At 43.1% G+C, this 25,361-nt stretch overlaps 1 protein-coding gene across 1 annotated transcript; it reads left to right on the top strand.

Annotated features, from left to right (window-relative positions):
- The first annotated feature begins 351 nt into the window (after positions 1-351).
- On the top strand, positions 352-22,632 carry LOC141154486 (CCN family member 1-like). Its single transcript, XM_073640487.1, has 5 exons — positions 352-621; positions 16,747-16,960; positions 18,538-18,909; positions 19,179-19,372; positions 21,053-22,632. Exons 1-5 carry the CDS (start codon positions 535-537, stop codon positions 21,353-21,355), a joined length of 1,170 nt encoding a protein of 389 aa, XP_073496588.1. The 5' UTR covers positions 352-534; the 3' UTR covers positions 21,356-22,632.
- The last annotated feature ends 2,729 nt before the right edge of the window (positions 22,633-25,361 follow it).

Here is a 25,361-nt window from a genome sequence, read left to right as displayed (position 1 = left end):
TGCACTTAATTCCTGCTTATCTCTCATTGACAGTTAATAAAAGTTAACTAGGGGATTACAGGCCACTGCGCATGTGCCCACTCCATTAGAAATCACCCAGGTAGCTGACCCCTCCATATTCATTAGCAGAACTGTGCATTTGGCAGAAAAAAATAGTGACCGTCAGGAATTCAAGGAGAGTTGACAACTGTGTTCTGACTTGCTGCTATTCTTAGTGAGGGAATGTGCTGCACTTCCCTGTTTGGCCTGCAGGTGGCAGCGCTGAGACTGCTTTGCCAAGTTCTCTCAGTATGTGCCAGGAGCGGTGACGTCACGGCGGGGGCGGGGCTGTGGCATGCCCTGTATATAAGATAGAAGCTGGCAGAGTTTTGTCAATGAACAGCTGAGACTCGCAGGTGATCTGTGGCTCTGAGCAGCCAGGCACCAGCTCAACCCCAAAATATACCAAGCAGCCCCCTCCCCAAAGTGTGACTGAGGATCCCTGGTCCTGTGCACTGCCCCACACAGCTGTCACCCCTCCACCTGGTGCTCCACATGAGACTACATTCACTTTGGACCATGTTTGCTGGATCTCTGCTTCTGACTGCTGCATTGCTTGGAACTGCCTGCTCTGTGAAGATGGTAAGTGCTGCATCTATTTGTGGGGGAGGCCCCCACTAGTAACAGGGTCTCCACAGTGACATTGGGGTGGCTGCAGTGCATGCTGGGTGAGATGACAGCTCTGCTTATTGCTGCATGGACATCCTGGGAGTTGTAGTTCCTATTCTGATGATATTCTACATCTGAAGTTTCTTCATTTCTAAAGAGAGTGCTGTAGAACTACAAATCCCAGCAGAACTATCTGTACAGCTGAATTGACATCCTGGGAGTTGTAGTTCCTACTATGTTGATATCTCAGAGCTGAAGTGTTGTAGGACTACAAGTCCCAGCATTGCCACCTTCTTTTCATCATCTTGCATGCAGCTGAGAGTTGTAGTTCTTAATATGATATCCCAAAGCATTCGGCTGTAGAACTGCAAATCTCAGCATTACTCTGTAGCCAGCTGCATGCCAGCTGCATGGGCATGCTGGGATTTGCAGTTCCCCATCAGCATTGCTATTCTAGATCTGAAATGTTATCCTTTCTAATGAGCGCCGTGGAACCACAGATCCCAGCAATACCACTCCCTTCACATGATCTTTCATGCATTTGCATTCACAGGCTGGGAGTTGTAGTTCATTGACATTTATATCCGAGCGTGCTGTAGAACCACAACTCTCAGCATTACCACCTTCTCATCATCTTGTACACAGCTGCATTGAAGGCTGGGAATTGTAGTTCCTCTCATGGTCCTCATTACTGATGAGTGATGTAGAACTACAATTACCAGAATTACTGCGTCCCGCTCCATAGACATCCTGAGAGCTGTAATTCCTCAGCAGCATAGCATGCTATGAAGACATATTGGACCTGTGGTGTCATCATTTCTAACGAGCCTTAAAGAACTACAAATCCCAGCATTACCCTGTAACTAGCTACATGGACATGCTGGGAGTTATAGTTCCTTGGCAGATGAGGCTGATTTTGTTGCTGATAATTTGTAGATAGAGCTGTGCAGCAGGGGATTACTACTCCTATCATCCCTGCACTCTACATTCCTCCTGTGCTGGGGGTTGTAGTTGTTGCAGTGGAGTGACTATAGCTGTACTGGGCTGCAGAGCTTGCACTCGGACACTAGTCTGGAGAAATCTGGGGGGCATACTCTCTTCGCAGTTCCCCCTCCCACGTGTCTGCTTTGAGATGATGGGGAACAATCCCTTCTTTCTGCTCGGCCATTAGTGATTTCCTCTCCAGCCTTATTATAATCAATGACTTTGTTGTGATGCTGAGATCAAAGTCTCCTTATTACGGCCACTGATTGGTCCAGGGCTGGCGGAGAGCTGGGATATGGGCGGCGGGAGGCTATGAAGAATGGTGCTCATTAACCCCTTTTTGGCTGGCTCATTTCAGTGTGAGTTTGGGTTCTAGTTTATATCTGTACCTGGGAAAGCTGGGTGATGCCCCCTTGTGGGGCAGGTATGCTATTCTGTTTATTCCCTAGTGCATGAAGAGTTAACCTTCAGCTTAGTATTTGGCTTGAAACCACAAGTACCAGCATGTTCTGTCAGCCACAGAAGCTGGTAATGTATGTTGGGATTTGTAGTTCCCTGTAAGCCTGTTACATAGTTTCTGCAATTTGACGGGATATGTCTAACATTTACCAGTCTGCCAAAGGAGGTCACTGTCTGCTGGCAAGGGTGGCATTGTAGTGTTGAATGATGGCTAGGGTGGCATATGTGGTGGGCACATTCATTGGTCAGTATAACTCTAAAGGGTCACCACCCAGAACCCTATAGGACTCCTTTGGTGCGCAATCCTCCAGCAAATCCCCCATGTTATTGCGTAGCCCAAGTGGTATAATAACCCATCCTTAATTCAGGGGTCTGCCCCTTTAATTAAAGTTGGGTGGTTCCTGACTCTCCTTATAATTCATGCCCACTATAAATACCCGGCGTCAGGTTTGTAAACAGTGGGTGCCCTCCACATCCCGGGATGTTTATGTATAACCTCCCTGCCAATATCACATTTCAAGGGACTTGGCTCGATCTTCTCCATGTGGGATTGTGAAGGAAAACATCCCATGTGCAGACCCCACATTCCTGCATTGAGTGACTGAGAGGGGCTAGCGGCTGGGGGCTCCATAAGAGCTGCTCCCTCCCATCAGCTCATTGAATATATTGCCTCAAACTGGGTGACAACCACTATGGCCACCATTATCGCTCCCACTTAAGCTGTCATAGCTTTCCCAGCACCCTGCATGGCAATAGTGGTGGTGGTAGGGGGGGAGGGGGGGTGCAGTCATCATACTGGGAAAGCTGGGTGACAACCAGTATGACTGACAATGAGCCCAAGGTGCCATTGTATTCTCACCAGAGCCTGACCCCGCTGACCCTCTGTACTCGGCTCCCGCTGGCCATGGTCCAGGCTTCCTGTACCGGGTATCACTCACTAAACGCACGCTGGGAGTTCAGCTCTGGAATTAATAACCTCACGTTTTGTCACATTTTACAAATCCTTCAGTGCAGTCTAAGTTGTGTGGGTTTTTTTTGTTGTTTTTTTAATTCTTTCCTCCTACAACTACTAATGGCGGCCTCTTTATAATTGTGGCCTCTTACAATTACTAATGGCAGCCTCTTTACAATTCTGGCCTCCTACAACTATTAATGGCAGCCTCTTTATAATTCTGGCCTCCTATAACTACTACTAATGGCGTCCTCTTTATAATTCTAGCCTCCTACTACTATTAATGGCAGCCTCTTTATAATTCTGGCCTCCTATAACTACTACTAATGGCGTCCTCTTTATAATTCTAGCCTCCTACAACTATTAATGGCGGCCTCTTTATAATTCTGGCCTCCTATAACTACTACTAATGGCGTCCTCTTTATAATTCTAGCCTCCTACAACTATTAATGGCGGCCTCTTTATAATTCTGGCCTCCTATAACTACTACTAATGGCGTCCTCTTTACAATTCTGGCCTCCTACAACTATTAATGGCGTCCTCTTTATAATTCTGGCCTCCTATAACTACTACTAATGGCGTCCTCTTTATAATTCTAGCCTCCTACAACTATTAATGGCAGCCTCTTTATAATTCTGGCCTCCTATAACTACTACTAATGGCGTCCTCTTTATAATTCTAGCCTCCTACAACTATTAATGGCAGCCTCTTTATAATTCTGGCCTCCTATAACTACTACTAATGGCGTCCTCTTTATAATTCTAGCCTCCTACAACTATTAATGGCGGCCTCTTTATAATTCTGGCCTCCTATAACTACTACTAATGGCGTCCTCTTTATAATTCTAGCCTCCTACAACTATTAATGGCAGCCTCTTTATAATTCTGGCCTCCTATAACTACTACTAATGGCGTCCTCTTTATAATTCTGGCCTCCTACAACTAATAATGGCAGCCTCTTTATAATTCTGGCCTCCTATAACTACTACTAATGGCGGCCTCTTTACAATTCTGGCCTCCTACAACTATTAATGGCGGCCTCTTTATAATTCTGGCCTTCTATAACTACTACTAATGGCGTCCTCTTTACAATTCTGGCCTCCTACAACTATTAATGGCGGCCTCTTTATAATTCTGGCCTCCTATAACTACTACTAATGGCGTCCTCTTTATAATTCTGGCCTCCTACAACTAATAATGGCGGCCTCTTTACAATTCTAGCCTCCTACTACTACTAATGGCAGCCTCTTTACAATTCTGGCCTCCTACAACTAATAATGGCGTCCTCTTTACAATTACTAATGGCAGCCTCTTTACAATTCTGGCCTCCTACAACTAATAATGGCGGCCTCTTTATAATTCTAGCCTCCTACTAATGGCGGCCTCTTTATAATTCTAGCCCCCTACTACTACTAATGGCAGCCTCTTTACAATTCTGGCCTCCTACAACTAATAATGGCGTCCTCTTTACAATTCTGGCCTCCTACAACTATTAATGGCAGCCTCTTTATAATTCTGGCCTCCTATAACTACTACTAATGGCGTCCTCTTTATAATTCTGGCCTCCTACAACTAATAATGGCGGCCTCTTTACAATTCTAGCCTCCTACTACTACTAATGGCAGCCTCTTTATAATTCTGGCCTCCTATAACTACTACTAATGGCGTCCTCTTTACAATTCTGGCCTCCTACAACTAATAATGGCGGCCTCTTTATAATTCTAGCCTCCTACTAATGGCGGCCTCTTTATAAATCTAGCCTCCTACTACTACTAATGGCGGCCTCTTTATAATTCTAGCCTCCTACTAATGGCGGCCTCTTTATAATCCTGGCCTCCTACTACTAATGGCGGCCTCTTTACAATTCTGGCCTCCTGCAATTAATAATGGCGGCCTCTTTATAATTCTGGCCTCCTACAACTAATAATGGCGGCCTCTTTATAATTCTAGCCTCCTACTAATGGCGGCCTCTTTATAATTCTAGCCTCCTACTAATGGCAGCCTCTTTACAATTCTGGCCTCCTACAACTAATAATGGCGTCCTCTTTATAATTCTGGCCTCCTATAACTACTACTAATGGCGTCCTCTTTATAATTCTGGCCTCCTACAACTAATAATGGCGGCCTCTTTATAATTCTAGCCTCCTACTAATGGCGGCCTCTTTATAATTCTGGCCTCCTACAACTAATAATGGCGGCCTCTTTACAATTCTAGCCTCCTACTAATGGCAGCCTCTTTATAATTCTAGCCTCCTACTACTACTAATGGCGGCCTCTTTATAATCCTGGCCTTCTATAACTACTGCTAATGGCGGCCTCTTTATAATTCTAGCCTCCTACTACTACTAATGGTGGCCTCTTTATAATTCTAGCCTCCTACTAATGGCAGCCTCTTTATAATCCTGGCCTCCTACTACTAATGGCGGCCTCTTTACAATTCTGGCCTCCTACAATTAATAATGGCGGCCTCTTTATAATTCTGGCCTCCTACAACTAATAATGGCGGCCTCTTTATAATTCTAGCCTCCTACTAATGGCGGCCTCTTTATAATTCTGGCCTCCTACAACTAATAATGGCGGCCTCTTTACAATTCTAGCCTCCTACTACTACTAATGGCAGCCTCTTTACAATTCTGGCCTCCTACAACTAATAATGGCGGCCTCTTTATAATTCTAGCCTCCTACTAATGGCAGCCTCTTTATAATTCTAGCCTCCTACTACTACTAATGGCGTCCTCTTTACAATTCTGGCCTCCTACAACTAATAATGGCGGCCTCTTTATAATTCTAGCCTCCTACTACTACTAATGGCAGCCTCTTTACAATTCTGGCCTCCTACAACTAATAATGGCGGCCTCTTTATAATTCTAGCCTCCTACTACTACTAATGGCAGCCTCTTTACAATTCTGGCCTCCTACAACTAATAATGGCGGCCTCTTTATAATTCTAGCCTCCTACTACTACTAATGGCAGCCTCTTTATAATCCTGGCCTCCTGCTACTAATGGCGGCCTCTTTGTAATTCTAGCCTCCTCCTACTACTAATGGCGGCCTCTTTATAATTCTAGCCTCCTACAACTAATAATGGCGGACTCTTTATAATTCTGGCCTCCTACTACTACTAATGGCGTCCTCTTTATAATTCTAGCCTCCTACTAATGGCAGCCTCTTTATAATTCTGGCCTCCTACAACTAATAATGGCAGCCTCTTTATAATTCTGGCCTCCTACTACTACTAATGGCGTCCTCTTTATAATTCTAGCCTCCTACTAATGGCAGCCTCTTTATAATTCTAGCCTCCTACTACTACTAATGGCGGCCTCTTTATAATTCTAGCCTCCTCCTACTACTAATTGCGGCCTCTTTATAATTCTAGCCTCCTCCTACTACTAATGGCGGCCTCTTTATAATTCTAGCCTCCTACTAATGGCGGCCTCTTTATAATTCTGGCCTCCTACAACTACTAATGGCGTCCTCTTTATAATTCTAGCCTCCTACTAATGGCGGCCTCTTTATAATTCTAGCCTCCTCCTACTACTAATTGCGGCCTCTTTATAATTCTAGCCTCCTACTACTACTAATGGCGGCCTCTTTATAATTCTAGCCTCCTACTGGCGGCCTCTTTATAATTCTAGCCTCCTACTACTACTAATGGCGGCCTCTTTATAATTCTAGCCTCCTCCTACTACTAATTGCGGCCTCTTTATAATTCTAGCCTCCTACTACTACTAATGGCGGCCTCTTTATAATTCTAGCCTCCTCCTACTACTAATTGCGGCCTGTTTGTAATTCTAGCCTCCTCCTACTACTAATTGCGTCCTCTTTATAATTCTAGCCTCCTACTACTACTAATGGCGGCCTCTTTATAATTCTAGCCTCCTCCTACTACTAATTGCGGCCTCTTTATAATTCTAGCCTCCTCCTACTACTAATTGCGGCCTCTTTATAATTCTAGCCTCCTACTACTACTAATGGCGGCCTCTTTATAATTCTAGCCTCCTACTACTACTAATGGCGGCCTCTTTATAATTCTAGCCTCCTACTACTACTAATGGCGTCCTCTTTATAATTCTAGCCTCCTACTACTACTAATAGCGGCCTCTTTATAATTCTAGCCTCCTACTGCTACTAATGGCGGCCTCTTTATAATTCTAGCCTCCTACTACTACTATTGGCGTCCTCTTTATAATTCTAGCCTCCTACTACTACTAATGGCGGCCTCTTTATAATTCTAGCCTCCTACTACTACTAATGGCGTCCTCTTTATAATTCTAGCCTCCTACTACTACTAATGGCGGCCTCTTTATAATTCTAGCCTCCTACTACTACTAATGGCGTCCTCTTTATAATTCTAGCCTCCTACTAATGGCGGCCTCTTTATAATTCTAGCCTCCTACTACTACTAATGGCGGCCTCTTTATAATTCTAGCCTCCTACTACTACTAATGGCATCCTCTTTATAATTCTAGCCTCCTACTAATGGCGGCCTCTTTATAATTCTGGCCTCCTACAACTACTAATGGCGTCCTCTTTATAATTCTAGCCTCCTACTAATGGCGGCCTATTTATAATTCTAGCCTCCTCCTACTACTAATTGCGGCCTCTTTATAATTCTAGCCTCCTACTACTACTAATGGCGGCCTCTTTATAATTCTAGCCTCCTACTGGCGGCCTCTTTATAATTCTAGCCTCCTACTACTACTAATGGCGGCCTCTTTATAATTCTAGCCTCCTACTACTACTAATGGCGTCCTCTTTATAATTCTAGCCTCCTACTAATGGCGGCCTCTTTATAATTCTGGCCTCCTACAACTACTAATGGCGGCCTCTTTATAATTCTAGCCTCCTACTGGCGGCCTCTTTATAATTCTAGCCTCCTACTACTACTAATGGCGGCCTCTTTATAATTCTGGCCTCCTACTACTACTAATGGCGTCCTCTTTATAATTCTAGCCTCCTACTAATGGCGGCCTCTTTATAATTCTGGCCTCCTACTACTACTAATGGCGTCCTCTTTATAATTCTAGCCTCCTACTAATGGCGGCCTCTTTATAATTCTAGCCTCCTACTACTACTAATGGCGGCCTCTTTATAATTCTAGCCTCCTACTAATGGCGGCCTATTTATAATTCTAGCCTCCTACTACTACTAATGGCGGCCTCTTTATAATTCTAGCCTCCTACTACTACTAATGGCGTCCTCTTTATAATTCTAGCCTCCTACTAATGGCGGCCTCTTTATAATTCTGGCCTCCTACAACTACTAATGGCGTCCTATTTATAATTCTAGCCTCCTACTAATGGCGGCCTATTTATAATTCTAGCCTCCTCCTACTACTAATTGCGGCCTATTTATAATTCTAGCCTCCTACTACTACTAATGGCGGCCTCTTTATAATTCTAGCCTCCTACTGGCGGCCTCTTTATAATTCTAGCCTCCTACTACTACTAATGGCGGCCTCTTTATAATTCTAGCCTCCTCCTACTACTAATTGCGGCCTCTTTATAATTCTAGCCTCCTACTACTACTAATGGCGGCCTCTTTATAATTCTAGCCTCCTCATACTACTAATTGCGGCCTCTTTGTAATTCTAGCCTCCTCCTACTACTAATTGCGGCCTCTTTATAATTCTAGCCTCCTACTACTACTAATGGCGGCCTCTTTATAATTCTAGCCTCCTACTACTACTAATGGCAGCCTCTTTATAATTCTAGCCTCCTACTACTACTAATGGCGGCCTCTTTATAATTCTAGCCTCCTACTGCTACTAATGGCGGCCTCTTTATAATTCTAGCCTCCTACTACTACTAATGGCGGCCTCTTTATAATTCTAGCCTCCTACTACTACTAATGGCGTCCTCTTTATAATTCTAGCCTCCTACTACTACTAATGGCGGCCTCTTTATAATTCTAGCCTCCTACTACTACTAATGGCGTCCTCTTTATAATTCTAGCCTCCTACTAATGGCGGCCTCTTTATAATTCTAGCCTCCTACTACTACTAATGGCGGCCTCTTTATAATTCTAGCCTCCTACTACTACTAATGGCATCCTCTTTATAATTCTAGCCTCCTACTAATGGCGGCCTCTTTATAATTCTAGCCTCCTACTACTACTAATGGCGGCCTCTTTATAATTCTAGCCTCCTACTACTACTAATGGCGGCCTCTTTATAATTCTAGCCTCCTACTACTACTAATGGCAGCCTCTTTATAATCCTGGCCTCCTACTACTACTAATGGCGGCCTCTTTATAATTCTAGCCTCCTACTACTACTAATGGCGGCCTCTTTATAATTCTAGCCTCCTACTACTACTAATGGCGTCCTCTTTATAATTCTAGCCTCCTACTACTACTAATGGCGGCCTCTTTATAATTCTAGCCTCCTACTACTACTAATGGTGGCCTCTTTATAATTCTAGCCTCCTACTACTACTAATGGCGTCCTCTTTATAATTCTAGCCTCCTACTACTACTAATGGCGTCCTCTTTATAATTCTAGCCTCCTACTATTACTAATGGCAGCCTCTTTATAATCCTGGCCTCCTACTACTACTAATGGCGTCCTCTTTATAATTCTAGCCTCCTACTACTACTAATGGCGTCCTCTTTATAATTCTAGCCTCCTACTACTACTAATGGCGGCCTCTTTATAATTCTAGCCTCCTACTACTACTAATGGCAGCCTCTTTTTAATCCTGGCCTCCTACTACTACTAATGGCGGCCTCTTTATAATTCTAGCCTCCTACTACTACTAATGGCGGCCTCTTTATAATTCTAGCCTCCTAATACTACTAATGGTGTCCTCTTTATAATTCTAGCCTCCTACTACTACTAATGGCGGCCTCTTTATAATTCTAGCCTCCTACTACTACTAATGGCGTCCTCTTTATAATTCTAGCCTCCTACTACTACTAATGGCAGCCTCTTTATAATCCTGGCCTCCTACTACTACTAATGGCGTCCTCTTTATAATTCTAGCCTCCTACTACTACTAATGGCGTCCTCTTTATAATTCTAGACTCCTACTACTACTAATGGCGGCCTCTTTATAATTCTAGCCTCCTACTACTACTAATGGCGGCCTCTTTATAATCCTGGCCTCCTACTACTACTAATGGCGGCCTCTTTATAATTCTAGCCTCCTACTACTACTAATGGCGGCCTCTTTATAATTCTAGCCTCCTACTACTACTAATGGCATCCTCTTTATAATTCTAGCCTCCTACTACTACTAATGGCGGCCTCTTTATAATTCTAGCCTTCTGCTACTACTAATGGCAGCCTCTTTATAATCCTGGCCTCCTACTACTACTAATGGCAGCCTCTTTATAATTCTAGCCTCCTACTACTACTATTGGCGTCCTCTTTATAATTCTAGCCTCCTACTACTACTAATGGCGGCCTCTTTATAATTCTAGCCTCCTACTACTACTAATGGCGTCCTCTTTATAATTCTAGCCTCCTACTACTACTAATGGCGTCCTCTTTATAATTCTAGCCTCCTACTACTACTAATGGCGTCCTCTTTATAATTCTAGCCTCCTACTACTACTAATGGCGGCCTCTTTATAATTCTAGCCTTCTGCTACTACTAATGGCAGCCTCTTTATAATTCTAGCCTCCTACTACTACTAATGGCAGCCTCTTTATAATTCTAGCCTCCTACTACTACTAATGGCGGCCTCTTTATAATTCTAGCCTTCTGCTACTACTAATGGCAGCCTCTTTATAATCCTGGCCTCCTACTACTACTAATGGCAGCCTCTTTATAATTCTAGCCTCCTACTACTACTATTGGCGTCCTCTTTATAATTCTAGCCTCCTACTACTACTAATGGCGTCCTCTTTATAATTCTAGCCTCCTACTACTACTAATGGCGTCCTCTTTATAATTCTAGCCTCCTACTACTACTAATGGCGTCCTCTTTATAATTCTAGCCTCCTACTACTACTAATGGTGTCCTCTTTATAATTCTAGCCTCCTACTACTACTAATGGCGGCCTCTTTATAATTCTAGCTTCCTACTACTACTAATGGCAGCCTCTTTATAATCCTGGCCTCCTACTACTACTAATGGCGGCCTCTTTATAATTCTAGCCTCCTCCTGCTACTAATGGCGTCCTCTTTATAATTCTAACCTCCTACTAATGGCGGCCTCTTTACAATTCTAGCCTCCTACAACTACTAATGGCGGCCGCTTTACAATCCTGGCCTCCTACAACTACTAATGGCGGCCTCTTTATAATCCTGGCCTTCTACAACTACTAATGGCGGCTATCACATCCACATTTGTCTTGCATGCAGAATGCCCTCAGGACTTTGCGGATGACCGCTATGAATTATGCATGGCAGCTCATTAATAATATATAGGCACTATACTAATGTTATGTTTTCACTCTATGGCAATATTTTGTGCTCTTTGGCATTGTAGTTGGGCACCGTTGTGTAAGAACGGCACTGAATTATTGTATAGACACTTTGGCTCTTTTATAGTGCTATGGTGGTACGATAATGCCATTACCCATTCAATAAATGTCACACCTATATAATGTAGGCACCATATGGTGCTATAGAGGTGCAGTTGGTTTATGACAGTATTTTGTTGGATCAATGTAGCAAAAAGCATCTATATGGCATTATTGTGTAGGCACTATATAGTGGATATAACTGGATTGTGTAGGCAGAGTAAAGCACTTCGATGATACCGGATGTGCATGGCATTATTTGTAGGCCCTATGTTGGAACTATATGGATATACAGTTAGGTCCATATATATTTGGACAGAGACAATATTTTTCTAATTTTGGTTCTAGATATTACCACAGTGAATTTTAAACAAAACAATTCAGATGCAGTTGAAGTTCAGACTTTCAGCTTTCATTTGAGGGTATCCACATTAAAATTGGATGAAGGGTTTAGGAGTTTCAGCTGCTTAACATGTGCCACCCTGTTTTTAAAGGGACCAAAAGTAATTGGACAGATTAAATAATTGTAAATAAAATGTTCATTTCTAGTACTTGGTTGAAAACCCTTTGTTTTCAATGACTGCCTGAAGTTTTGAACTCTTGGACATCACCAGACGCTGTGTTTCCTCCTTTTTGATGCTCTGCCAGGCCTTCACTGCGGTGGTTTTCAGTTGCTGTTTGTTTGTGGGCCTTTCTGTCTGATGTTTAGTCTTTAACAAGTGAAATGCATGCTCAATTGGGTTGAGATCAGGTGACTGACTTTGCCATTCAAGAATAGTCCACTTCTTTGCTTTAATAAACTCCTGGGTTGCTTTGGCTTTATGTTTTGGGTCATTGTCAATCTGTAGTATGAAACGATGACCAATCAGTTTGGCTGAATTTGGATCTGAGCACACAGTATGGCTCTGAATACATCAGAATTCATTCGGCTGCTTCAGTCCTGTGTCACATCATCAATAAACACTAGTGACCCAGTGCCACTGGCAGCCATGCATGCCCAAGCCATCACACTGCCTCCGCCGTGTTTTACAGATGATGTGGTATGCTTTGGATCATGAGCTGTACCACGCCTTCGCCATACTTTTCTCTTTCCATCATTCTGGTAGAGGTTGATCTTGGTTTCATCTGTCCAAAGAATGTTCTTCCAGAACTGTGCTGGCTTTTTTAGATGTTTTTTTTAGCAAAGTTCAGTCTAGCTTTTTTCTTCTTGACTCCTATGAGTGGCTTGCACCATGCAGTGAACCCTCTGTATTTCATTTCATGCAGTCTTCTCTTTATGGTAGATTTGGATATTGATACGCCTACCTCCTGGAGAGTGTTGTTCACTTGGTTGGCTGTTGTGAAGGGGTTTCTCTTCACCATGGAGATTATTCTGCAATCATCCACCACTGTTGTCTTCCGTGGGCGCCCAGGTCTTTTTGCATTGATGAGTTCACCAGTGCTTTCTTTCTTTCTCAGGATGTACCAAACTGTAGATTTTGCCACTCCTAATATTGTAGCAATTTCTCGGATGGGTTTTTTCTGTTTTTGCAGCTTAAGGATGGCTTGTTTCACCTGCATGGAGAGCTCCTTTGACCGCATGTTTACTACACACCAAAACCTTCCAAATGCAAGCACCACACCTCAAATCAACTCCAGGCCTTTTATCTGCTTAATTGAGAATGACATAACGAAGGGACTGCCCACACCTGTCCATGAAATAGCATTGGAGTCAATTGTCCAATTACTTTTGGTCCCTTTAAAAACAGGGTGGCACATGTTAAGGAGCTGAAACTCCTAAACCCTTCATCCAATTTTAATGTGGAGACCCTCAAATGAAAGCTGAAAGTCTGAACTTCAACTGCATCTGAATTGTTTTGTTTAAAATTCATTGTGGTAATGTCTAGAACCAAAATTAGAAAAATGTTGTCTGTGTCCAAATATATATGGACCTAACTGTAAGTGTATTGTGTAGGCACTGTTAGTACGATATATATAATTTGTAGGTGATGTATGTTGGTACTGTCTGGATGTGCCACGCTCTGCGTGGATCTGCATTGGTACTGATTGGGTGTGACACTACTGTATAGGCTCTGCACCGCACAGTGTGGATATTGCATTATTATACCGCCAGTGCATGGCCCTATGTTGGGTATGACAGTACTGTGTAGACCTATTATGGCAGTACGTGCATCTTTGAGACCATTGGGTTGTCCAATGCAAACAGATAGAAAATCTAATAATGTACTAAATGTTTAGCTTGTGCTATACAGCTTTTTAGAAGCTCTAATATCATATATCATTATGTGCTAATCTCTGGCTCATGGTTCATGTGAGAAGGAAGATCAGGAAGGATTAGGGTCTTTTGAAGAAGATCCCAGAAGTGCAATGTATCACTGCCAGTGTGGGTGGTTATGTGGTCATCATCAATGGGAAGTTGGAGGGCAGTAACTCTCTTTGGATAGTAGTGGGGCCGTGGCCTAATTCTATCAGTATTTGGTCAGTATTCGGTCAGTATTTTATCTCAGGAGTGGGAGACAAAAGCAGGTGAGGAACAATCAGAGAAAAGGTATAATAGAAACAAGTCACCAATTCTACATTTATCACCGACTCCTGAGGAAAAATACTGACTGAATACTGACCGAATACTGATAGTGAGGCCATGGCCTAATGCTGCAGTACATATCTAGTGAGAAATAGTAAAGGCTTGGATACATGGCTCAGCAAACAGTATCATAGTTTCTGATAAACTGCAGTATCTAATTCAGTCATGCATGATCACGTCTGAGATGGTGTATCTAAGCCAATCAGGTATCATACTGTCTGATAAGCTGCTGTATCTGATAAGCTTAGATAAAGCAGCTTATAACAGTATACCTGATCGGCTTGGATATAACAACTCACCAGACGTGATCTTACATGGTAGGCTTAGATACGCAGCTCACCAGAGTATTGTACATACTCGTATGATGGGATACAACAGCTGAGAAGACCGTATCACACAGGGATAGGCTTAGATACGAAAGCTAAATATATAGCTCAGTGACATTTGCTGGAAACTGCTGGATGCTATTTTTAATAATGGCAGAGCTGTGCGGTTGAAGTAAATATTTTCCTCGTCTTTCCCCCTTTTTGGACTTTTTTTTTTTTTTTTCCAGTCCTGAACTGGTTATCATAACAGGAGTAGTAAAGTGGCGCTCTGTTAATCCCGGAGTCACAACTCCTGCCCTGTCCAAATCCTGTGAGTGATGCCAGGTCTAAGGCGGAGCTGCTGTGAGTCAGCGGGTCACGTGCCCCTTTGTTTATGCCAGTCTTTGCCTGCCCGTCCAGGAATTAGCTGTAATTTGAGGATTAACCTGAGAGAATTTACAGATTTCACATTAACTAAATCTGTGACATCCACAGCGGAGAACAGCAAACTGAGAATAAAAATTCTTGGTGGAGTCCATCTTTATGGCAGAGATTTCTGAGACTGCGGTTCTCTTCCTCTTTTTCAGTCTGGATTATCATTTATAACATTTTATCTCTCCTGACGCCATTATAATGTAATAAAATGTCATCCAAAGGGCAGCTCCATTTATGGTTAATATTCATATGAAACATGCAGGAAACACCTGTCACCACAATGGTAAAGACTGAAAAAAATGTTCTTTCTAAATCCTTCATTTTATCCTGAAATTCACACCCATCATATCCTAGCACAGATTCCAAATACTGCCCCCTATGTACAAGAATAAAACTACTATAATACTGCCCCCTATGTACAAGAATATAACTACTATAATACTGCCCCTATGTACAAGAATATAACTACTATAATACTGCCCCCTATGTACAAGAATATAACTATTATAATACTGCCCCCTATGTACAAGAATATAGCTACTATAATACTGCCCCCTATGTACAAGAATATAACTACTATAATACTGCCCATATGTACAATATAACTACTATAATACTGCCCCTATGTACAAGAATATAACTACTATAATACTGCCCCTATGTACAAGAATATAACTACTATAATACTGTCCCTATGTACAACAATATAACTACTATAATACTGCCCATATGTACAACAATATAACTACTATAATACTGCCCCTATGTATAAGAATATAACTGCTATAATACTGCCCCTATGTACAAGAATATAACTACTATAATACGGCTCCTATGTACAAGAATATAACTACTATAATACTGCCCATATGTACAACAATATAACTACTATAATACTGCCCCCTATGTACAAGAATATAACTACTATAATACTGCCCCTATGTACAAGAATAGAACTACTATAATACTGTCCCTATGTACAACAATATAACTACTATAATACTGCCCATATGTACAACAATATAACTACTATAATACTGCCCCCTATGTATAAGAATATAACTACTATAATACTGCTCCTATGTACAAGAATATAACTACTATAATACTGCTCCTATGTACAAGAATATAACTACTATAATACTGCTCCTATGTACAAGAATATAACTACTATAATACTGCCCCTATGTACAAGAATATAACTACTATAATACTGCTCCTATGTACAAGAATATAACTACTATAATACTGCTCCGTATGTACAAGAATATAACTACTATAATACTGCTCCCTATGTACAAGAATATAACTACTATAATACTGCTCCTATGTATAAGAATATAACTACTATAATACTGCTCCTATGTACAAGAATATAACTACTATAATACTGCTCCGTATGTACAAGAATATAACTACTATAATACTGCTCCCTATGTACAAGAATATAACTACTATAATACTGCTCCTATGTACTAGAATATAACTACTATAATACTGCTCCTATGTACAAGAATATACATTTAGTGTTGGGGCTGTGTGCAATGAGTTATTTGGCCTTGTCTGTAAATTTTTACTCAGACCTGACATTATATTGTAATGTATTATTATTCTAACTCTTTTCCTGTGGATTTAGAAACACTGTATGGATCTCCAACACAATGTGGATGAACATGTCTGCCAAGTCATCAGTCACCGTAATGGTAATAGATGGCTGCAGAATGAACCCATGTAACGTTATAGTGCTCTATTGTATGGTCACATCTTCTATAATGCAGTTATAATGCAGATACTGAATTAGTGGGTTCTATAGGGAGTTGTGAGCACTTTGAGAGCAAACAGTAAACTTGAGAACTTTTGAATGGAGTCTAAGCTGTTTTGTAACTCAAGGTGTTATGTGCTTTGTCTAGGGAGAACCATCATGCCCATCAACTTGCATCTGCCCCAAAGAAACATCTACGTGTGCCCCTGGCATCAGTCTTGTAACGGACAGTTGTGAATGCTGCAAAGTGTGTGCCCGTCAGTACAACCAGGACTGCGATTTGAGACACCCCTGTGATCACATCAAAGGGCTGCACTGCGACTTTGGCGCTGACCCTTCTTCTACTAAGGGCATCTGCCGTGGTAAGTAGTCACCTAAACAATTGTAGCCAATAGTTCGCCTCTTTTAGGGTGTTTCCAGAAAGGCCTGTCCTTGAAATGTGCCCAAAGACCAGTTTATCTGGAATTGGCACCATACCCAGCTGTACTGATCTCTGTAGGCACAGTTATGGCAGCAGTCATGCCCAGAACCCTTTGCTTTGGGCGAACCTCCAGCAATGTGTATCACCCATAAATATTGGCAATAACATTGTGTGTACAGAGGTAATGAACCAAAATAATTAGGGCTCCTTATTTCAGCTTGGCTGGTGACCCAGATTGGGGTGTAATTGCATTTATACTTGCACCTCTCTCCCTTACCTATCAGAACTCATTAGTAGAGGATGAGCGCGATGTCCGCCAGGCAATGGGTTGGAATTTGGCCTCGGTGCTGCTGTCGGCAGGGATGTTTTTTTGAAAATCAGATATAATTTAAGTCAACACCGCACCTGGCAAGACGTTGCGCCAGCTATCATCTGCCTGTCTGCAGAAAACCCGCCCGGGAACTGTAAACACTTGGCGAGTAATTGTGATCTGCTGGTACTACCGACCCATTTTATGTCACCTCTAACGAGCGTGGTGTGTCCGAGAGGCGTATATTGATTTGACAGCATGTTCTTGTGGGAGTAGAAGTTTACTGCGGATCACATTACGAAGCTGGCAGATCGTAACCGTGTGACCCGTGGTGACTTCCAAGTAATTCTGGTACTTCGGTCATCTTAAAGGAACATACCTAAAATATTTAAAAGTTTTTTTTTTTTAAACTTGGGATGCCTATTTGATGGACACTGAAAAAATTCCATGACAGTTTTATGGGCCTTTTTGTTAAGTCGTACCCGAATTACTAACTAAAGAAAGGGTTCAAGCCACTCTTCAGAATGACCAAATTAATTTAAAGGGGGTGTTCATTAGGATAAACCCTCAATTTCTGATCGGAGGAGGTCTGACTTCTGGCATGTAAACCAATCAGCTGTACAGCGCTATCAAGAGGATGTGCTTGCTGGAGTGCCATGATGCCTTTGGTTAGCTAATCGTGGAGGTGCCAGAAGTCTGACGCCCATTGATGGGGTACGTCAATACTCCTGTTCAGCCTGCTGATATTAATCTTGACCCCCACATTCATGCTCAGTTCATGTGTGCATGTGCTCTCAATAGGAAGCGGAGAGTAAGTCGCTGCCTGAGGCTTTGGTCAGCGGCTCATCTTGCCTGAGAATACAGTGCCGAAATCAACAGCGATCTATCTTCTCCCAATATTATCCATCAGAGAAAAGTTGGAAGGCCCCCAAATATACATAAGTTAGTCGTCTGGTCCTGCCAAATTTCTTGAGGCCCTTCTCTCATATGTATAGGCACCTTAAGAGTAGATGCCCAATTTTTTCGGGGTATCCAACCAAAGGAAATGCCAAAGTATCCATCTATAAAATATTGGTCTCAGTGTTTTGCAGTGGAGTTCATACTGACTAAGAAGGCACAAACGTTCACTAATATTATGGCTTATCCAGTCTGCTTTCCAATTCGCATAGTCAATTCTGTTGTAATATTGATATTTTTATCTTCTACAGCAAAGTCTGAAGGTCGACCTTGTGAATTCTTTGGGCAAATCTATCAGAACGGGGAAAACTTTCAACCCAACTGCAAGCACCAGTGCTCTTGCATGGATGGAGTGGTGGGATGTATGCCTCTGTGTCCTCAGGAGATGGCCTTGCCTAGTGTGGACTGCATTAATCCAAGACTTGTCAAGGTCCCTGGACAGTGCTGTGAGGAGTGGATGTGTGATAGCAACCACATCTCAGAAGACTCGGGTGACACCACCATGGGAGACGTAGATGATATTTTGAAGTCGTCTGAAGAAAATTTAGACCAGGAGGACGTGGAACCCGTATCCAGCAACGAGCTCATTACATTAGTCCGAAATGGATTCAAAGTGGACACTGGTAAGTGGTAGGGAATCTCTTTAGTAGACATGGAATCAGCATTGTCATCTTTTATCAATTATGGTGGACTTGGTTTTTTTTTGTTTTGTTATTTTTCCTTATTCTCCATGGTCACGTGGTGCTTAGAATAATAGTTCCCATTGGACAACTTCTCATAGTTGACTTGTTTTGAATCCATACTTTTTTATAGAAGTGCTAAAATACTTATGTAGAAAGAACTTTCAATCAGGATGACTTTTCTTTAAATTTTTTTATTTTGCTGTTTACAGGTCTGGGTCCTCATCCCCAGCCAGATCGTTCTAGTTGTGCCATCCAAACCACTGAATGGTCACAGTGCTCCAAATCTTGTGGCATGGGACTTTCCGCGAGGATAACCAACGATAACCCTCAATGCAAGCTCATGAAAGAGACACGCTTGTGCCAAATGCGGCCCTGCAAAGACCCTTTACCATACAAACCCAAGGTAAACTAGTGCACTTTCCTTCATTAGAGTGGTTTGGTACTTTGTTACAGGCAGGGAATGTTTGATGACCACCTTGGGCAACTGGGAGCTTAGAGCACAAAGCTGGGACTACAGGCTTCTTGATTTGCCAATCTTTTCTTGACTCATAACCCAAGATAATAACTGAATGATATGTCTGAATGAGTACTTTATGGACCTGTAAAGTCAGCCCATAAAAGTAGAAGACAAAGTTTCTTCTGACCTGGCTTCAGGGTCATCAAGTTGCCCAATGATTTGACTGTTGGGCCCGTGGCTTTGAATTTGAGCATCGACATTTTGTATTGATGTTCATGTGTGTTCTTCATCCCATACACCAAAACATTATTAGTCTGATGGGCTGTCTAGGGTCTAGACAAATAGTACCGTATTTTTCGGACTATAAGACACACCGGACCATAAGACACTCCTAGGTTTTAAGGGAGGAAAATAGTAAAAAAAAAATTAAGCAAAAAATGTGGTCATGATGCCCTGTTATGGGGGAGGGGGTCTGCTGCTGACACTGGTATTGGGGTAATGTCCCCCAATTCTGTTAATATCCTCCATCCTGGTATGTATGGCACTTCCTTCCTGGTAAAAGTGGCCCCCATCCCATCCTGGTATACCTGGCCCTCATCCCCATCCTGGTATGCATGGTACCCCTTGATCCCCCATCCTGGTATGCATGGCACCCCTTGATCCCCAATCCTGGTATGCATGGCACCCCTTTATACCCCATCTTGGTATTCATGACACCCCTTGATTCCCCATCCTGGTATGTATGGCACCCCTCTGAGCCCCCATCCTGGTATGCCTGGCACCCCTTGATACCCCATCCTGGTATGCATGGCACCCCTTGATACCCCATCCTGGTATGCATGGCACCCCTTGATACCCCATCCTGGTATGCATGGCACCCCTTGATGCCCCCATCCTGGTATGCATGGCACCCTCTGAGCCCCCATTTTAGTATGCATGGCACCCCTTGAGACCCCACCCTGGTATGCATGGCACCTTCTGAGCCCCTATCACACGGCCTACAAAAAAAAAAATAAACAATCATACTCACCTCCTCTCTCCTCCAGCTCTGTCCCGCTCTGCTGCCGACACTCTCACTGTGTGAGCCGCGCATGGCGTCCCTGCCATGCGCCCTCACACAGTGTGAGACGCTGTGCTGGAATAGTCACTGCTCCCCACGCCGGGACTCTGTGCGTGGGGAGCAGTAACCATTCAGTCTGTTCAATAGCCGGCACACTGTACCGCAGCGTGGCTCCTGCTGCCGCTCTGTGGTCAGTGTGCCAGCTATTAAAGACCATGGATATTCACTACAACCCATGGGAGTGGGTTGTAGGGAATATTCATGAACTTTAATAGCAGGCACACAGACCGCAGAGCGGCAGCAGGAGCCGCGCTGTGGCTCCAGTGTGCCGGCTATTAAGAAAAATGAATATTCATTGCTCTCCTGTGCCCCGCTGATCCCCGCTGCCGCTCCCCCACACCCATCACCATGCACAGCCATGTATATAGTATTCGGACTATAAGACGCACCCCCCCACACTTTCCTCCAAAATTTTGAAGGAAAAAAGTGCGTCTTATAGTCCGAAAAATACGGTATGTTGGGTGATATTGACTTTTTTTTGTAACTTTGTGCCTTTTTCCATTTAGAATGGCAAAAAATGCACCAGAACAAAGAAGGCCAAGCAGGCGATGCATTTCACCTATGCTGGATGCAACAGTGTGCGGAGGTACAAGCCAAATTACTGCGGGTCCTGCACTGACGGCCGATGTTGCACCCCATCCAAGACCAGAACCATGAGGGTTCGCTTCCGTTGTGACGATGGAGACACTTTCCAGAAAAGCATGATGTGGATTGAAAAGTGCAGGTGTCACCAAAACTGCCCCTATCACAGCGAGCTATCTTACCCACATTACCGGTTACACAATGATATCCACAAATTCACAGACTGAGCGGCGCAGAATGGCTTTTTTCTTTCAGACTTATAAGGGTGGTGGCCATAAAAAAAAAAAAAAAAAAATGGTCCCCCATCCTTCAAAATATTTCCAACTTACAGGGTCCGACCACCCAAAACTGGGTGGTGATATAGTGGACGGTGCATCACTCAGTCTAGTGTTGCACAACTTTACCATTGACTCTCTTGAGAAAACTTCATCAAACAGAGTGGCGTTTGTCGCGGGCTTAGCAATGGTAGAGAGGCAGATTTACTCCAGTTGTGGGTGAAAAGATACATTAGCTGTAAAAGTGCAGCACAATTAGATTGTAGAGGGCTCCCGGTCGCGGGGGAATTCAGGGTATCTGTACAGTTTGACTGTGTGGACTACAGCGGAGCAATATTATTACATAATAAACTGTAGACATCCACCAAGACACTCGTGGCCTTGCCAGGTTCTCAGAATTTGATGTCGAGAGCCGTGGTGGTACTTACCTGACCCTTGAGAACATTGTAAGATGTCTTCCGACTTCAGCCCAGGGAGAGATCTCACATTAATGTGGTCTCCCATAAGTGCCTGGGAAATGTTAGATAAGTATAGTGTAGGTAAGAGGGATAGTTGGATTGACGACCATTGTCAACAAGAGGCCTTGTTGATCATGACTTCAGATGTATCCTGAAAAAACCCAGACTGACCCAATTAGGTCTACGGCAAAGTGAGAGTCATAGACCTGACGCAAATACCATTAGAATAGTCAAACATTGGTGGCAACCCTAAGACCATATAGTAACAGGACTTTGCTCAAAGTCAATTTTTGGGCATGAAACGAGACAACGTGAAGATCTTGAGAACTTCATGGACTACCATTAACTTGAAAATGGGTCTGTTGGGGATAACTCCTAGATTACTGAGGTTTAATCTATGTTCTGGATTATTTCACCCACTGTCTTTCCAGATGAGCCCTTCTGTGGAGAGGGAACAGTTCTTGTATGGTCTCATTGGCGGTCTTCTCCCCAACGGGAAATAAGGGAATTATAAACTACCATTTAGTACAGTAGTTTATTAGAAAGGCACTTTAAAAAAAAGAATAAAAAAATGGGGGAAATTTTTTTTGGGAAAACTTGCTGCTTTTTTAAACTAATTCGTCTGTTTGCCCCTCTCAACCAGGTAGTGGACACTTTAGAGACAGATTGATGGCCATGCCTTGGACAGGGAGCAACCAAAGAAGTATCCGTTGTACTAATAAGAAAAGTACAAAAAAAATGCAAAATTTTTACAAAAAAATAAGTGTAAAACTCATACATTATGTAGTTAGGCATAGTCTTCCAAAGCATTATAATCCCTTACTCACCCCCCCCCCAAAAAAAAAACAACTAAATTAATAAAAAAAGACGCAACTGCAGTGTGTGACAGCAGCCCTATAGGGCTTTGCAACCTATGTATGTAGGAGCCCATGGCTTCACAGATAACAGCCAATGAATGCTTGAAGATTCAGTGACTTCAGAGATCCCAGTCAATTAAACTATTTGGAGGCTGTGACCTCATTAAAAGGCAGAGCGAATGAAAGAACTTCTTAAAGGGCTACCAGGAGCAGTATGAAACATAGCTATACCCCCCCTAAAAGAGTACTCCCACCTTAATGCTTACCACTAGCCCTTACCAATAAAACCCTTTAGTTACATATATATGATGTAACCGTGTCCACTGACCCCTCCCCACCCCATGTCCAATTATCACATGACCTACCCATCATGTGACTGCAGTTTTTGACGGCTCTAATGCCGTATTAGGTGATGCGTTCTCATCAATGGGAAGGAGTTGAGGGGTAACATTTTTACCTATGGGTAAGTGTATTAAGTTAGTTAAACCTGGTTACATGTTTAACTAAAAATCTTATTAATCCTCAAAACCTCCTTTAAAGGAGGAGAGAAATGATTAGCATGCTTTTATAGAGATGCATCAGAGGTATGAGTGGTGGTCATAACTTTCAAGGGTGGTCAAGTCCTCATGCAAGCAATATTGCTGCCTGCCAAATACTCTACACAGGGGGTGCACATATTTTTGCAACTTGCAACCAGTCCACGGCATAAGGTAGAAGTAGCAGAGGGTGAGGCGGGGGGGGGGGGGGAGTTGCCATTAGGAAGGATGGGGGAGGGTGGATATCACTGCCTGCATTATGTCACAAATTGTAACTTTTTTGTGACGCATCACTAAGCAATATTTGCTTGCCGGTAGCGGTGTATGCTTTGTTTGTGTTGTTTTTTTGTTTTGTTTTTTTTAGTTCTAGCCCATTCCCATCTATCATTCATACACTAATGGTTTTCAGTTTTCATTGTGTTCCCATTGCAGTGTTAAACATAACTTACATATTTGTACTATTTAAGGGGATGCTTATTAGCATAAGCCCGCCCATGTTATCCCACAGATGACCATTGAATAGCAATTTATGGACAGGTATGGTTGGTGTGACTAGAGCTGGTATCCCTTTGGCGGGGAGCAGCGGGACTACTAAACCACATCCTCTTACACAATTTTTATTTCTGATGTATAATAAGTTCCCTTTATAGAGGGTGGCTCAAGGTGGGGTGCACCTGATTTAGCCTTGGTTTGTACATAAGTGTTGAACCCTTGTGACTGTGACTTTCATATACATGTTTCTTGTATGTCCGGCAGTATTACCAGCTTTTATATGTAAAACAAAATAAATACAAAGAAAAAAAAATTTAATCGTGTTTTTATTTATTTTTTTATTTAATAATTTGGGGGATTTATGAATGGCAGAGCTGGCCATAGAGGCTACTTAAAGTGTATCTCTGCACAAGGTTCATTAATACGTGTGTATGTATATATATGTGTGTATAATATATATTGCGTTGAGAGCAATAAAAAATAAAAATGATCATGATCAATGAAAATCTAAATTAATATCCCTTGGAGGTCTGGATTTGGAATAATACTCAAAATCAAAGTGGAAAATCAACTTGCAGGTTGATCCAACTTCAGTGGAAATGCCTCAAGACAAGGAAATGATGCTCAGTATTGTGTGTGGCCTCCACATGCCTGTATGACCTCCCTGCAACACCTGGGCATGCTCCTCATGAGGTTGCAGATGGTCTCCTGTGGGATCTCCTCCCAGACCTGGACTAAAGCTTCCGCCAATTCCTGGACAGTCTGTGGTGCAACATGGCGTTGGTGGATTGAACAAGACATGATGTCCCAGATGTGCTTGATTGGATTCAGGTCTGGGGAACGGGCGGGCCAGTCCATAGCTTCAATGCCTTCATCATTCAGGAACTTCTGACGCACTTCTGCCATATGAAGCCTAGCATTGTCATGCATCAGAAAGAACCCAGGGCCCACTGCCCCTGCATATAGTCTCACAATGGGTCTGAGGATCTCATCCCGGTACCTAATGGCAGTCAGGCTACCTCTGGTGAGCACATGGAGGGCTGTGCGGCCCTCCAAATAAATGCCTCCCCACACCATTACTGAGCCACTGCCAAACTGGTCATGCTGAAGGATGTTGCAGGCAGCAGAATGTTCTCCACGGCGTCTCCAGACTCTGTCACGTCTGTCACATGTGCTTAGTGTGAACCTGCTCTCATCCGTGAAGAGCACAGCGCCAATGTGGAATCTGCCAATCTTAGTGTTCTCTGGCAAATGCCAATCGCCATGCACAGTGTTGGGCTATAAGCACAACACCCAATTGTGGATGTCGGGCCCTCATACCACCCTCATGGAGTCTGTTTCTGACAGTTTGAGCAGACACATGGATGTTAGTGGCCTGCTGGAGGTCATTTTGCAGGACTCTGGCAGTGCTCCTCCTGTTTCTCCTTGCACAAAGGAGGAGGTAGCGGTCCTGCTGCTGGGTGGTTGCCCTCCTACAGACCCTCCACGTCTCCTGGTGTACTGGCCTGACTCCTGGTATCTGCTCCATGCTCTGGACACAGCTACCCTTCATGCCACATCTTGAATTGATATGCCATCCTGGATGAGCTGCACTACCTGAGCAACGACAAAATGC

The sequence above is a fragment of the Phyllobates terribilis genome, unplaced genomic scaffold, assembly GCF_046119375.1.
Source record: "Phyllobates terribilis strain yellow unplaced genomic scaffold, ASM4611937v1 Scaffold_7__3_contigs__length_470593459, whole genome shotgun sequence".
NCBI lineage: Eukaryota > Metazoa > Chordata > Amphibia > Anura > Dendrobatidae > Phyllobates > Phyllobates terribilis.
Note: the sequence above shows the minus strand (reverse complement) of the source record. Positions and strands in the feature narration are given on the sequence as shown.